General features: G+C 45.2%; 1 protein-coding gene across 2 annotated transcripts in view; it reads left to right on the top strand.

Annotated features, from left to right (window-relative positions):
- The window catches only part of CFAP47 (cilia and flagella associated protein 47), a 1,062,207-nt gene that overhangs the window by 493,599 nt on the left and 551,627 nt on the right, over positions 1-16,981 (top strand). For both annotated transcript variants that reach the window (XM_033947561.1, XM_033947559.1), the window contains exons 38-39: positions 1,328-1,478; positions 16,101-16,189. In XM_033947561.1, coding sequence (XP_033803452.1) covers positions 1,328-1,478; positions 16,101-16,189 — 240 coding nt within the window. The remainder of the gene's footprint in view (positions 1-1,327; positions 1,479-16,100; positions 16,190-16,981) is intronic.

Here is a 16,981-nt window from a genome sequence, read left to right on the forward strand (position 1 = left end):
AGATGTGAAGGATCAGCTAACTCAAGGTGAACTAATGCTAATGTCAAACAGGGTGGAGAATGGCTGCAGGGAGTTCCCACATCTCAGGGGTTCTCAGGACACACTCAGACAGTCAGGTTTGCAGGATATCCACTGAATTCTGTTGATTAATAAAAAAAATATATTCTCCATTAGGCAAATTTGCATACACTTCCTCCAGTGAAGGCCAATCAGAATCAAGCATATTCATTGTGGATATCTTGAAAACCAAAGGGATTGAGTTGAGAACCCCGGCCATTCGTCAACTATGAACGAGGCAGATAATATGCTAGATTATTTCCTTTGTGCTCACTGTATGGGAAGATGGCGAGAAAGCCCCCAGCAATCCCACTGTCCTGGAATTCCTCGAATCTTAGTACCACCAGACCTACCCAAAAATCGAAACTATCCTTCCCCTCATTAAAAGGCATTTCCCATCCAGGAAAACTGGGAACTTCCCTCCTCTTCAGACTCACCGAGCTCTGGAATAACCTTACCTCCCCTCTTCGGAACCTGAGTGCTCTCCAACCTTCCGTAAAAATCTGAAAACCTGGCTTTTCTCAAAAATTTAACCACTCCCTCCTCTTCTGACATCCTAGCTCTCTAACACTCTTCTTTCCTCCGATCTTCATCTAACCCTTTCCCTGGAGTTCCTTTCTCATTACAATCCCTGTAAACCATGCCGAGCTCTATGACCATGGAGATGGCGCGGTATAAAAACCTAAGGTTTAGTTTAGTTTAGTTTAGATGGTGAATCGGTGTAGGATGGGCTGAGAAGGGCATCAGTGGGCACTCCGGTAACGTGGAACACGAGGATGTTACTGGCTAGACTTTACGGTCGGTATAGTTGGATAGGCAGCAGTTGGAACCTAGGACAATACCAGGTGGACTTTAGTCTATGGCCCAAAAATATCAAAGAAAAGAGACAATTTAATCCTGAATTTATAATGTGTATAAATAATGGGCAGACTGGATGGACCGTTCAGGTCTTTATCTGCTGTCATTTACTAACTTACTATTCCCCCTTTTACAAAACAGTGTTTCGGGTCTTTTTTATTGCTGGTCGCAGCAGTAATAGCTCTGACACTCATAGAATTCCTGTGAGCGTCAGAGCTGTTCCTGTCACAGCTGGTGCTAAAAAATAGGGTTTTGTAAAAGGCAGAGGGAGTGGGTAGAATGTTGTCACACCTTAATTTTGGCAACTAATGCACAGTTATTAGTTTGGCAACTAATGCAAAATGTTATCTCAGTTGCTTTACAGCTTAAGTTGAAAACTTATCCTTAAAACGATTTCTTTTTCTTCAACTAGGACCAAATTAATTGTAAAAGTGGCATTTAAGAGCCGTTTTTTGTATCCTGCTGAAGCTACCCTACTTCTTGTCACCGGTACCACGAGTGGACCAGGAGGTGCTACATTAGCTTTTTCTCTGAAGTCTGTAATCAACAAAATTGTGCCTATAGTAAGTGAACGGAAGAGGTAAATGTGTGTCTATGAAGCATTAAGAAAGAAACCGATGAAGGCTTGACAGATTCTGATGGAACGGACTAATACTTAAGTATGTTCTGACGTTTCTAAGATATACAGCACAAACGTTGGCTGTTTTAATCAGCCATTGTGCAGAGGCCTGGTGATTCCTGGACTCTTATCCCCTCTTCTATTAAACTGCACTAGCAGTTTCTAGCACGGGGAGCCACGCTGAATGGCCCGCGCTGCTCCCGACGCTCGTAGGAACTCTATGAGCGTCGGGAGCAGCGCAGGCCATTCAGCGTGGCTCCCTGCGCTAGAAACTGCTAGCGCAGTTTAATAGAAGAGGCCCTTAGTAAAATCTTTCAAGTTTAATAAAATTTTAATTAAAACGCATGATAATAAATTCAATGCGATGCACAAATTTTAAAAAAAGGGAGAGACGATAGACAGAATATTTGGGGGAATTAAAAGACTTTAACACAGACAAATAAACGATGACAGGAACAAAAGGGGAGTAGGAAGAACTACAATGCATAAAGAAAAGGAGAACAAAAAAGGGGATAAAAGTAGGTTACAACACACCTAATTTAGTGGTTTTGTAGCTATTCTCATAATGCCTAAATAGTTTACCTGCAAAATCTACTAATCGCTAACATTGCAAGATCTACTTTTATGATAGACTAAATTAATTTCTACTATTCTTACTTATTTTATGTATACAGTGTTCCCCCGCAAATTCGCGGTTCGCGGAATCATTTATTCGCAGTCTGCTCCAACCGCCTCTTCCTGTAGTAAAGTCGGGCTACACCAATCAGGAGCTTCGTGTCAAAGCAGCTCCTGATTGGTGTAGCCTGACTTTTACTACAGGAAGCGGCGGTTGGAGCAGACCGCGAGTGATTTTCTTCACCCGCCAGCGCTCCAGCTGCCCTCTCTTGCCTCCCCTGCCTTTTACGTTTTTTTTTTTTAAAATTCGCAGGGGTTCCTCTAACACAGGGGTGTCCAATGTCGGTCCTCGAGGGCCGCAGTCCAGTCGGATTTTCAGGATTTCCCCAATGAATATACATGAGGTCTATTTGCATGCACTGCTTTCATTGTATGCTAATAGATCTCATGCATATTCATTGGGGAAATCCTGAAAACCCGACTGGATTGCGGCCCTCGAGGACCGACATTGAACACCCCTGCTCTAACAGAACCCCCGCGAATTTTGGGGGAGTACTGTATTCTGGTCTCCTGCCTATTTGTAAACCGAGTCGAGCTCCAATGAGAGACGACCCGGTATATAAACCAAAGACTAGATTAGATTAGATCAGGGGTGTCCAATGTCGGTCCTCGAGGGCCGCAATCCAGTCGGGTTTTCAGGATTTCCCCCAATGAATATGCATGAGATCTATTAGCATACAATGAAAGCAGTGCATGCAAATAGACCTCATGTATATTCATTGGGGAAATCCTGAAAACCCGACTGGACTGCGGCCCTCGAGGACCGACATTGGACACCCCTGGATTAGATTAAAAAGAAAGCATTTAAGATTTCCTTTAAATCTATCTAGATTAGTTCTTCTCGCAAGTGTGCAGGCAGCGAGTTCCATATGTTGGGAGCCGTCACAGAAAAGATTGTATCCCGTCGAGTGTTAATAATTCTTATCCTCGGATCTTAATGATCTAGATCAGGGGTGTCAAAGTCCCTCCTCGAGGGCCGCAATCCAGTCGGGTTTTCAGGATTTCCCCCAATGAATATGCATGAGATCTATTAGCATACAATGAAAGCAGTGCATGCAAATGGATCTCATGCATATTCATTGGGGAAATCCTGAAAACCCGACTGGATTGCAGCCCTCGAGGAGGGACTTTGACACCCCTGATCTAGATGGAGCATGAGGAGTGAGCATTCTTTCCAGAAATGAAGGTGCTTTTGACATTTGGGAACTTTTGTATGTTATTCTGTGGTTTATGGGCAGCCAGTGTTCCTTTTTTTAACCAGCCTCATACACTTGTTCTCTTGGTATACTTAAGGAGGGTAGTTTTAAAACAGGTCACCTGTGTATGAAAGCCAAGGAGGCCCCTATTTTAAGCCTATATTGTAAAGACTAGTAAATATCTGTGTCTTTAAAATGCTGGGGGCAAAGACGCAGATATTGGCTAGCTGAGGAGACTTATGCCTGCTTTAGGGGCGGGGGGAGGGTGGAGAATGGGAGTTCACTCATAAACTTGCACTCACAATGTTATGCTTAGCATAGATTAGGGCTGTACTAAATTTTTATATTCTTTTCAATTTAGTCCGCATTTGGCTATAATCCTTCTGAAATAAACCCTTGGGGGCTGATATTTAGACTGTGGGAGGGAGACCAGATAACTCCTATGATCGGTGTTGAGCCTGGATATTCAATGTACACTTCTTCTTCCAAATTTTCAGGTTTAGGACTTGCGAGTTCGGTTATTTGCAAATTTCTAAACCCTGACCCCCGCCTCCCAGACTTTTCCACACCTTACCTGGCGGTCTAGCAGTGAAGTGGGGCATGAGCAATCTTCCTACTCTCCTGCCCCGAGCAGAGCCATGAACAAAAATGGCTGCCATGAGTTCCTGTGGTCTCACGAGATTACAGCGGGAATTCATGGCAGCCATTTTTGTCGATGGCTCTCCACGGGGCAGGAGCGTAGGAAGATTGCTCCTGTCCTGCTTCACCACTAGACCACAAGGTAAGGTGTGGAGAGGTCCGGGAGGTGGGGGAGGGTCAGAGTCGGCCCTAAAGTTATTCTCGATTTTTCCATATTTGCAGGCCGGCTCTGCCCCTAACATCTCATGAATGTGGAGGGGGAAGTGTATGTGACTCAGAGGCCCATTTCTGATAGGTTGTAAGGATTGGAATTGAGATGTCTAGGCCAGGATACGCTCAATTCCTGCTGCATTTTAGGAAAGTCGGTGCCAAATATAGAGCCTTTTGTAAAGTACCTAGAAGAATACCAGCAAATATATGGACATTTACTAGTATGTACAGAAGGAGCAGTGGTTTATAAACGAATACATTGAAGAACATAAGAACATAAGAACATAAGCAGTGCCTCCGCTGGGTCAGACCATAGGTCCATCCTGCCCGGCAGTCCGCTCCCGCGGCGGCCCAAACAGGTCACGACCTGTCTGAATCACCAGAAGGGGCTCCCTTGCCACCTTGGTTTCTCATTGAAGTCCTATCTTCCCATCGAAGTCCTAACCCTCCGGTCTTGCACATGCACGACCTGGTTGGGTTTCTATACTTATTACCTGGTTAGCTTTCTATACTTGTGTTACATCCCAGCTCCTCCCTCAGTATCCCACGATCCCTTTATCCCTCAGGAATCCGTCCAATCCCTGTTTGAATCCCATTGGTTCAGATTATGACATCCTATCACTAGTAACACAGGGTTAACAGATTTTCCATCTGGTAAAAGAGGACATGTGGCCCTGCCTTGTTACGCCCCCAGGTTCACCCCCAAAACCCAGCCCCACACAAACCTCATCTCTTCAGACTGGGGCCGGAGTGCATCTGCACGTGCTCAGATGCACTCCAGCCCTGGCCCCGATCTCGGAAGCACCTGGACAAAGTGCCGACTTTTGAAAAGCCGTCCAGACGCCTGGACATGTCCTCTAAAAGAGGACATATCCGGGGAAATCGTGTTTATTTTTCTTTTAAATTCCTTTTTTTATTTACCGTTTGCAAGGCTTTTCGGTGCTGTAGAAGATCCCTTTTGTGGGACATCTCTGGCAGCAGAAGAGTGCAGACTCTCAGGGCAGACTGCCTTGCAGTGCGCCCTCTTGGTCAGCCTGCACCAACAGTCTGGGAGCTCAGGTTCCTGTCCCTTGGGAGCAAGGCTCGTCCCAAGTTCTGTTCACAGTGGGCTGGAGCACAGGCTGAGTGGCAGGTTTTCCAGGATCTGGGCCGACTGCTTTCCTCCCTCTGATTGCGCGTGCGAGGATCCGGTGGGGTTGAGGTCTCTGGCTGATCGTTGGGCCCAAGAGTCTGAAGAGACAAGCAGTCTGGATTCCCTGTAAACTGTCTGCAGCCTCACTATAAGCAGCACCCAGCCTACATCATGGCACAATAACAGGCTTAACCTCTGATACAGTACTGGGGGGGTGGGGGGATGAAGTGGGTTCTGGGGTTAGAGCCAGAGCCCCCCACTTTTTTTTTAAAAAATCTTTATTCATTTTACATCTTACAACAAGTGTAACAATAAATAACAATTGAAATTGAATACATCACTTGAATCACTATCATAGTCAACATTAAAACATTAAAATTTTTTAACCCGCCCCCTCCCATCCCAACCATAACCTATGCAATCACAAACATCATATACAATATTCTTTACTACTGATCTAAATATTTGATAAAATTCTAAAACCCCTCCCCCGCCTCCTTTGCAGAGCCCCCCACTTCTAAAATCGCACTTTTTTTTTACCCCAACTCAGTTCCCACAGGCCATTTTTGGCACTGAAATTGCTTCTGTGGCAGCCATCTTGGATTTCCTGATTTAAAGTAAAAGCCTCTATTTGCCTGAAAACATCTCACATTTACTCAAAAACAGATGTAATGGACGTGCCATGCGACACTTCAAGGGGGGTGGGAGCCACTGGCTTAGTCTCTTCTAGTCCCTTGGGGGACATTAGTGCCTAGATGGTACGAGGGCCAAGGTCAGACCAGTGGTCCATTGTGCCCAGCAATCCGCTCACGAGGCGGCCCTCTGGTCAAAGACCAGCACCCTAACCGAGACTAGCTCTACCAGCGCACGTTCTTGTTCAACAGGAACTTGTCTAACTTTGTCTTGAATCCCTGGAGGGTGTTTTCCCCTATAACAGCCTCCGGAAGAGCGTTCCAGTTTTCTACCACTCTCTGGGTGAAGAAGAACTTCCTTACGTTTGTACGGAATCTATCCCCTTTTAACTTTAGAGAGTGCCCTCTCGTTCTCTCTTCCTTGGAGAGGGTGAACAACCTGTCTTTATCTACCAAGTCTATTCCCTTCATTATCTTGAATGTTTCGATCATGTCCCCTTTCAATCTCCTCTGTTCGAGGGAGAAGAGGCCCAGTTTCTCTAATCTCTCACTGTACGGCAACTCCTCCAGTCCCTTAACCTTCTTAGTCGCTCTTCTCTGGACCCTTTTGAGTAATACCGTGTCCTTCTTCATGTACGGTGACCAGTGCTAGACGCAGTACTCCAGGTGAGGGTGCACCATGATGTACTCTTCTAAGCATCTTTAAACTGAAAAAGCATTTTTTAGTAACATGATTAATTTGATTAGATAATGAGTTAAGAAGAACTTCCTTACGTTTGTACGGAATCTGTCCCCTTTCCATTTTAGAGAGTGCCCTCTTGTTCTCTCTACCTTGGAGAGGGTGAACAACCTGTCTTTATCTACTTTGTCTTGAATCCCTGGAGAGTGTTTTCCCCTATGACAGACTCCAGAAGAGCGTTCCAGTTTTCTATCATTCTCTGAGTGAAGAAGAACTTCCTTATGTTCGTACGGAATTGATCCCTTTTTAACTTTAGAGAGTGCCCTCTCATTCTCCCTACCTTGGAGATGGTGAACAACCTGTCTTTATCTCCAAGTCTATTCCCTTCATTATCTTGAATGTTTTGATCATGTCCCCTCTCAATCTCCTCTGTTCGAGGGAGAAGAGGCCCAGTTTCTCTAATCTTTCGCTGTACAGCAGCTCCTCCAACCCCTTAACCATCTTATTCGATCTTTTCAGGGTCGTGGACAAAATGTTGGCTTTTTCCATTTCCGCCCTCAGGATGCTGGGGGGAACTCCTTCTCCAAGGCAAAGTTGAGTAAATTACCCTTTAAGAGCCAATTACTCTTTGGAAAAGGCTTGGACGACCTTATGGCCAGTGTGCAGGATCTCACACTTAAGTTACGCGTTTACGTCATCTGACCAGACTACCTGAAACAATGTGAATAAGCCGGTACTACATTTCCTAGCATACATAGGAAAATATTGTGAAGATAAATGTCAAAAAAGTAAAGGGAACTTGTTTGACACTTATGTTTTATTTATTTATTTATTTAGATTTTTATCCCGTCCTCCCAATAGCTCAGAATGGTTTACAAATGAACATACACAGTGGGGAGTAACTAGACATATAAGTAGTACAACAGGATTAGGGATTGGATTTATAGTTTTTGGAGAGAATTAAATACAGGGAGAGTAAGCAGAAGGAGAGAAGGGGGAAATACAGTAGTTTAGTTTAAGGAAAGTTATAAGCGTTTAGGTACAATTTGTTAGTGGATAGAGTAAGAGAGGGTCATACTGGAATTTCGGGAAGGAGATAGGAGAGTGGAGGGTGGGGCCTAAGGGGGGGAGAAGACAGAGGAGATCTTTAGTTGAAGAGGAGGGTCTTTACCGATTTACGGAATGTTAATAATGAGTTCTGTTGTCTAAGTTGGGGGGGGGAGTTGGTTCCAGAGGTGTGGAATGAAGTGGCTGTAGGATCGTTTGTGGGCAGTTTCTGTGAGCAGGGATCTTCCGGGGGGTGCATAGGCGTATCTCTGATTTTGAGCAGAGGGTGCGAGTGGGGTTGTAGATGGGAAGCTTGGATTTTATGTAGGAGGGGGTGGTGGAGTAGATTCTCTTGTGAGCAATTGCCAGGGCTTTGAAAGTACAGCGTTGGCTAATTGGGAGCCAGTGTTCAGCATGGAGTGCCGAGGAGATGGAATCGTGGTAGTTGAGGTTGTGTAGGAGGCGGATGGCTGCATTTTGGACCCGTTGGAGGCGTTTGATATTATTTTTGGTTAGTCCATTAAATAGGGAGTTACAATAATCCATTCTGGAGAGGACATATGCGTATAGGAGTTGAGAGAGGTCTGGTGTGGAGATGTAGGGTTTGATCCTTTTCAGTTGGCGAAGGTAGTAGAAGGAGGTGGAGACTACTTGGGATATGTGGTTAGATAGGGATAGGTGTCCGTCTAGGGTTACTCCCAGGCTGCGAACTTGATCTGCTGCCGTTAGTAGAGTGGAATCCCATGTTAGTGTAGGTCGTAGGTATTTGGTGTTTTTGTTTCTGATCCATAGGAGTTCGGTTTTGGAGGCATTAAGTTGAAGCTTGTTGTTTGACATCCAAGTTTTCATGTCAGTGAGGCAGAGTTCGAGGTTAGCAATTTGGGATGGCCGGTTTTCGCCTAAGGGGAGGAGCAGCTGGATGTCATCTGCATAAGAGTGGATTTTGATTTTATATTTTTGCGCTATATCGATGACAGGTTTGATGTAGAGGTTGAATAGGAGGGGGGATAGAAGGGCGCCTTGAGGAACGCCATATTTGATAGGCTTAGGGTTAGATTTATGTGTCCCTAGTAGGACAGTTTGGGTCCTTTGGTGAAGGAAGGAGGTGATCCATTGGAGGGCTGTGTCTTTGATTCCGAGGTCGTGGAGCCTAGATGTGAGTAGGTGGTGGTCAACTGTGTCGAAGGCAGCGCTAAGGTCAAGTAGGACTAGTAGGGCGTCATTGCCTTTGTCGAGTATTGACCAGCTGTCGTCGATGATATCAAGGAGTACTGATTCTGTGCTGTGGCCCTTACGGAAGCCGGATTGGGCTGGGGATAGGGCAGCTTGTTCTTCAATGAAAGGGTGTAGGCGGTGGAGCACAATTCGTTCAAGGAGTTTGGAGACAATTGGGAGGTTGGAGACTGGGCGATAGTTGCCAGGTTCATTAGGATCAAGGGAGGGTTTTTTGAGAGTGGGCTTGATAATAGCTGATTTCCAGCTGAGGGGGACAGTTCCAGTAGTTAGAGAGGTGTTAATGATGGGGAGGATGGATTCTGCCATGGCGTCTCCGGCAGACAGCAGGAGGCTGGACGGGCAGGGGTCGAGGATGGTGTTGGAGGGTTTGAGTTCTCTCAGGGTTTCGAGGACCTCCGCATGAGTGGCTAAATGAAATTGGGAGAGAGTGGCGGAAGGGGGGGTATATGGAATTGGTTGGAGCTGAGTAGGAGTGGGTTTGGTGTTGAGGTCGAGGTTAGCTCGGATGTTTTGTACTTTGGACTGGAAGAAGTCCGAGAGAGTTTCGCTATCGAGTTCTGTTTGGTTGATTTGATTATTCCTTTGGGCGTTGGTGAAGAGATGGTTGGTGAGGGTGAACAGTTGTTTTGATCTAGAAGGGGCTTGTTGTAGGAGACGAGAGTAGTAGGTCTTTTTTGCCTCTAGAATGGCAGCTTTGTATGTGGTGGATATGTTTTTCCAGTGGGTTTTGGTTTCATTGTCCGGATGTTTGGCCCAGATCCTTTCTGCTTTCCTCAGGGATCGTTTTATGGATCAGAGGTCATTAGTGTACCAGGGAGCAGGTGCTTTGTTGGTGATTATTTGGGTTGTTTTTGTTTGGACCAGGTTATTATAGAGGGATTGGATGTTAGAGTGCCATGTGGCGGCTGCCAGGTCAATTGATAGGGGATGTTGGGTACAAGATTCGTTTAGGGTGCGAATACCTACGGCCATATCTTGAGGGTTGACCGAATTAGGGAGTTGACGTAGGGTGGGGGGGGGGGGGATCTTTACGTGGGGTTAGGGCAGTATCGAGTGGGAGTTCGAATTCAATGAGGTGGTGGTCTGACCATGGGACAGGTGTGGAGGTGTAAGTTTCCTGGGGCTCTGTCGTTGGGTCTCTGAGGGTGAAAAGCAAGTCTAAGATGTTGCCTGCTGAGTGCGTGGGGGTGGTTATAGTTTGGTGGAATCCTAGGTCGGAGAGGGAGGAGAGGAAGTTGTCAATTTGTCCTGAGGTGTTGGGGTAGTCTGGGAAATTGAAATCTCCTAGGATTGTCATGTGTTTGTGTGAGATGGTTAGTTCAGTGATGAATTCGAGGAGGGTTTCTAGGGTATCTGCTGGGGAGTTGGGGGTTCTGTAGAGGAGTATGAGGGCGGTTTTTTGTTTGTGGCCTAAGGTGAACGCAATAGCTTCTAGGGAGGGAATATTGATGGAGTTTATTAGTTTTGGTGTGGCGGAGGTTTTGATAATGGAAGTCACTCCACCTCCTTTTCCAGAGGTACGCGAGCAGGTTAGAGCCTGGTAGCCTGGAGGACATAGTTCGCCTAGCGTTATCCCCTCGTTGTCTTGGAGCCAGGTTTCGGTGATCATGAGGGCGTCCCAAGTCTTGTCGCAGATGAGGTCATGTAGGAGGAAGGATTTGTTGTTGACTGATCTTGCATTGATGAGTGCCAATTTGAGTGTGTTGTGAGAGGGGGTTTGTGGAGAGGGAAGAATGGGGATGAGGTTGGCAGGGTTTCTGGAACGGCTTTTTTTAGGTTGGGGGGAGATATCTCCGTATCTGCCTTGGCCTGTAATAATGGGGATGGTGAAGTATAGTGTTGTAAGGAGTGTAGTGGGAGTGGTGGGAGTGGGAATGGGCGGGAGGGTGGTTTGTAAAGTGGTGGGAGGAGGGGCGGGGAGGGTGGTGGCCTGGATAGTTGGAGGCATGGCAAGAAGGGGGTTTGGGGCGTTAGGTCGGAGGGATTCAGGGGAAACTCACTATCAGGGGAAACTCGGTTTGGTCCTATTGGTGAGTTAAAGTTTGGTGGGGGTCAAATTTTTATAGAATTAGATCAGGAGCTTGGAGCTGAAGTGTTATTATTGGGGCAGCTGAAGGAGCAAGTAGAGAAGAGAAAGCTAGGAGACAGAAAAGGAAGGAGCCAGAGAGCAACCAGTTAAGTTAAAGAGGATTGAGTAAATTACTGTTGCTAGTTATAGTAAGTTGTGTAAGTTGTGTATGCTGTTATGTTAGTTGGAGAGCGTGTAGCTTGTGTGAGGGATAACAATTGGTCTTTAAACAAACAATAGGGGTCTGCTTTCCTGTGTTGGGAGGGGGGCGGAGCAGGGCTCCCACGCTCCTCTCTCGATGCAGGGGGCTGAAAACGAGGACAGGCACCTCCGATGAAGTTTTCTTTTTAAAGGCTGCTTTCCTGTGTCGGGAGGGGGGCGGAGCAGGGCTCCCACGCTCCTCTCTCGATGCAGGGGGCTGAAAACGAGGACAGGCACCTCCGATGAAGTTTTCTTTTTAAAGGCTGCTTTCCTGTGTTGGGAGGGGGGCGGAGCAGGGCTCCCACGCTCCTCTCTCGATGCAGGGGGCTGAAAACGAGGACAGGCACCTCCGATGAAGTTTTCTTTTTAAAGGCTGCTTTCCTGTGTCGGGAGGGGGGCGGAGCAGGGCTCCCACGCTCCTCTCTCGATGCAGGGGGCTGAAAACGAGGACAGGCACCTCCGATGAAGTTTTCTTTTTAAAGGCTGCTTTCCTGTGTCGGGAGGGGGGCGGAGCAGGGCTCCCACGCTCCTCTCTCGATGCAGGGGGCTGAAAACGAGGACAGGCACCTCCGATGAAGTTTTCTTTTTAAAGGCTGCTTTCCTGTGTCGGGAGGGGGGCGGAGCAGGGCTCCCACGCTCCTCTCTCGATGCAGGGGGCTGTTCCTTCACTTAAAACCATCAATACACAGACAATACATCTTTTCAGTTGTGGAATTCCTTATCAATTTATTTAAGGGAAGAACGAAATATTGATAGATTTTTTTTTTTATAAATCTTTATTCATTTTCAAAATTACAATAAGTGTTATATATGTTCAATCACATTAACAATAAATACATCACTTAAAAACTATCATTGGTATCTTACATAAACTCTTATCCCTCCCCCCTCCCTCCCTACCATATATTCCATTATCTTATATAATATGTAATATTAAAATATCCCCCTCCTTCACAATTAAACTAATAAATTAAGGGAAACAATGCCAACTAATCCGTACAATATTTTGTAAATGGTTTCCACACATCCTGAAATTTTCTGAAATATCCCTGCTGCGTTGCAATAAATCTTTCCATTTTATAGATATGATATAAAGAAATATTGATAGATTTAAGAGCAAGTTAAAATGCTTTCTTTTTAAAGATGCTTTTGACTGCTAGACGCCGCAAATTTAGGACTGCACACATCAGTTTCGACCCCTGATCCCTCTCAACCCTGCTGAAGCCTTCTGACCTTTTTTTTTTAGTTTTTAAAAACCCTTCCTTTTGTGGTTTCCCTTAATTGTCTCATTTGCTTTCAATTATTGTATTTCTATCCCGGCTTTCCTTTTTGATTTTGTCTGTCCGGTAAGTCATGGGTTTTTTTTTTTAAAATTCTTTATTCATTTTTAACTCTTGCAACAAGCGTACAATATTCAATCAGATAATTCATACAAATCGCTTGACATTCTAACAATTATTGTCAAAGGCATATAAAAAAGACCCCTCCCCCACCCATCCCATTCATCAGGAATAAACTCATTAAATCACATAACATTAAATATAGTCCTATGTAATAAAAAGGTGTCCAAGGTGTCTAATCATTAGAATATGCAATCAATGGCCCCCAAATCTTTTTGAAACTATTATAATTTCCTTGCTGTATAGCAAGCACTCTCTCCATTTTATAAATATGACAAACTGAATTCCACCAAAAGGTATAATTAAATTTAGTATAATCCTTCCAATTTCCAGTAATATGTTGAATGGCAACCCCCGTCAGTATTAACAAAAGTGTATTGTTATTTGTTGAAATTTGACTCTTGAATCTCATAGACGTTCCAAATAAAATAGTATCATAGGATAGGGCAACATGATTTTCTAACATTGAATTAATTTGGGACCAAATTAACTTCCAAAAGGCATTGACAAAGGGACAAAAAAAAAAGTAAATGATCTAGAGTCCCAGCATCTAAATTACAATGCCAGCATCTATTAGACCTAGAGCTATCCAACTTTTGCAAACGAACTGGGGTCCAAAAAGCTCTATGCAACAAAAAGAACCAAGTTTGTCTCGTAGATGCTGACCTTGTACCTTTTCCGGTAAGTCATGTTTTGGGAATATGAATTTTTTGTTCCCCTTTACGTTTTTATAAAGTGTTTTTTAGAATTGTGCATCGCCTTGAATGTATGATTAGGCAATCAAATTTTAAATAAACTTGAAACTTATGACAATATAACAGGAGAAGCCTAATTCTAAAGCTAAAAATTTGAAATGTAGGATTAAAATGTGGGATGAAAAGAAATTCAACGAATATGAATGGAAAAAAGAAATGTGCAGAAAATGAAAGAAATAGATACAAACTCACCAAAACAGTAGCAAAAATTCAAATTAATACAGTGCTGGGGAGACGGGGAATGAATACAAGACAACACATGTAAGTTCACAGGTTGAGGTATTAAGTTCAAAGATGATTCATTGTGCAGTATCGATATCTCCCCCTCCATAAGCAATTATTACCCAGACAGGGAAAGGCCTGGAGGGAGCATCTGGCGCATTCTTGGATTGGATTGGATTGGATTTATTACAGTTGATATAGATTCAAGTTCAAGTTTATTAAGGTTTGTTGTACACGCAATGCCAAATACTTCAATGCGTAAAACATTTTAAAAATAAGGGTCAAAACAAAACAGTTTTATACAGTTAAATACATAGTATATACGTACAAATAGATAACTGGTACAGAAGGCGAGGGGGATGAGCTACAATCTTTAAAGAAAGTGAAGAAACATTTAGGGAAAACACATCTGGTGGGTAAGAAGAAAAGACAAGGTGCCACATAAAAGGCTACTTAAGAAGCTGTGGAACCACGGGGTGGGAGGGGATGTGCACAGATGGATCAAGCACTGGCTGTCGGGCAGACAGCAGAGGGTTGGAGTAAAGGGTCAGTATTCTGACTGGCGGGGAGTCACGAGCGGTGTGCCACAGGGATCGGTGCTGGGGCCTTTACTCTTCAACATATTCATCAATGACCTGGAAAAGGAGGCAAAGTGTGAGGTTATAAAATTCGCAGATGATACCAAACTGTGCGGCAGAGTTAGGACCAGGGAGGAGTGTGAGGACCTACAAAGGGACCTAGACAAGCTGGAAGACTGGGCAAACAAATGGCAAATGCGCTTCAACGTGGACAAATGCAAGGTCATGCATATAGGGAAAAAGAACCCGTTGTTCAGTTACAAATTAGGGGGGGTATTGTTGGGAGACAGCAGACTCGAGAGAGACTTGGGTGTGATGGTGGATGCATCACTGAAGCCATCTGCACAGTGCGCAGCAGCCTCGAAAAAAGCCAACAGGATGCTGGGCATCATAAAGAAGGGCATAGCAACCAGAACACGGGAAGTCATCATGCCATTGTATCGAGCGATGGTGCGTCCACATCTGGAATACTGCGTTCAGTATTGGTCGCCGCACCTCAAGAAGGACATGGCGGTACTTGAGAGAGTCCAAAGGAGAGCAACGAAAATGGTAAGAGGGCTGGAACACTGCTCATACGCTGAGAGGCTGGATAGGCTGGGGCTCTTCTCTCTGGAGAAGAGGAGGCTCAGGGGAGATATGATAGAGACATTCAAGATCATGAGGGGCATAGAGAGGGTGGATAGGGACAGATTCTTCAGACTAAAGGGGACAGCAAATACGAGGGGGCATTCCGAGAAACTGAAGGGAGACAGGTTCAAAACAAATGCAAGGAAGTTTTTTTTCACCCAAAGGGTCGTGGACACTTGGAATGCGCTACCGGAGGAAGTGATCAGGCAGAGTACGGTACAAGGATTCAAACAGGGATTGGATGGATTCCTGAGGGATAAAGGGATCGTGGGATACTGAGGGAAAAGGAGATAGAGGGGTATAGATAGAGGATTACTGCGCAGGTCCTGGACCTGTTGGGCCGCCGCGTGAGCGGACTGCTGGGCACGATGGACCTCAGGTCTGACCCAGTGGAGGCATTGCTTATGTTCTTATGTTCTTATATAAGAGCAAAGATAAGCATAGAAAAGAAAAAGAGAAGTTTGCGACCAATGCGTAGGTCTAATTAAAATTTGAGTATTAAGCGGTTTACAATACTATTACATCCTTTGTCCGAAGTTTATACTCCCTCCCTTATTTCTGTGTCCCAGTTGCACCCCTCGTTGTCTTTCCCTCCGTTCTGCGTCCCAAATTCATGCCTCCTGCAGGTGTTTACCTCCTCTAGCTGGCTTTCTCTTCCCAGTTGCACTTCTCTTCGCAAAGCTGCAGTTGCTAGTTTTTACATGCGGCTTGTGGCTGACCTGGATGCCTTCCCTCTGACATGAGGGAAGGCTTCTGGGTCATCCGCAAGCCTCGTCCTGGAACCAGCAGTTGCGGCTTCACAAAAAGAAGTGCAACTGGGAGGAGAGAGCCAGCTAGAGGAGGTAAACACCTGCGGGAGGCACGAAGGAGCTTCCGGGTCAGCTGTGAGCTGCGGCTTTGGAAAGAGAACTGCGATGGGAGGAGGGAGCCGACCAGATGAGGTAAACACCCATGGGAAGCAGGAATTTGGGACACAGAACGGAGGGAAAGACGATGAGGGGTGTGTTGGGGAAGGGAGGAGCAGGGTCGCTTTTGGACAGGAAGGGAGGAAGAGGGGGCGCGTTGACACAGGAAGGAAGAGGCAGGACCCCGGTTCGTAAGTACGAGTTTGATGTAAGTCGGGCGTTCTTAAACCGGGGACTGCCTGTAATGTGGAACGATCGAAGTAGCCTGAAATGGAGGTTGGGCTTTTATCTGTTTTTGTGATTAAATTGGAAACATATATTCTTAGGCTACACTTTTGTAACCTATTTTGTAATTTCTTTTTAGGGGACAGTAAAATGTGATTCACCGTGCTACGAAATGAAAGAAATTACCCTCTATCTGAATAGTCCTTTTACGTCTGACGGGGAGTTCAGGTAAGAGTTCTCTATCTGCAATGGAGAATTAAGTGACTTTCCCAGGATCACAGGGAGCAGCCCTGGGATTTGACCTCTGCAGGCAGCAACTCTACCACTAGGCCACTCCTAAAAACATAACAAGACAGTTTTCAGGTATATTAGTAAAAGAAGGAAGGCTAGAAATGGAATTGTCAGATTAAAAGATATGAACCACTATGTGAACAGCGAAGAGGAAAAAGCTTAACAAATACTTCTGTCTTCACCAAGGAAAATCAGGGAATAATGGCCTCCATCGGCTGTTAACGATGCACCTGAAATAGAAGCTGATATGACTCAATTCACCAAAGAAAGTATTTATGAACAACTTGAAAAACTGAAAGCGGACAAAGTCATGGGGCTGGGTGGGAGCCATCCCCAAATCTTGAGAGAGCTCTTAAAGATTTGTTTCTTAAATCCTTGGAGATGGGGGAGGTTCCATGGGATTGGAGAAAAGCGGATGTGGTCTCTGTTCACAAAAGCGGAGACAGAGAAGAGGTGGGAAACTATAGGCTGGGAAGCCTTACATAGGTGGTTGGGAAGGATAGTGAGTTTCCTTGAATCCAGTGGGTTACAAGATCTGAGGCAATATGGCTTCCACAAAGGAAAACTGTACCAAATGAATCTGATCAATTTCCTTGACAGGGTGACCAAAGAATTGGATAGTGAACATGCACTGGATGCATTCTACTTGGATTTCAGTCCAGCTGTTGATACAGTCCCTCACAAACTCAGTGGGCTAAAGTTAGGACCTAAAGTGGGGTGAAATGGATT

Source organism: Geotrypetes seraphini, chromosome 6 (assembly GCF_902459505.1).
Source record: "Geotrypetes seraphini chromosome 6, aGeoSer1.1, whole genome shotgun sequence".
Taxonomy (NCBI): domain Eukaryota; kingdom Metazoa; phylum Chordata; class Amphibia; order Gymnophiona; family Dermophiidae; genus Geotrypetes; species Geotrypetes seraphini.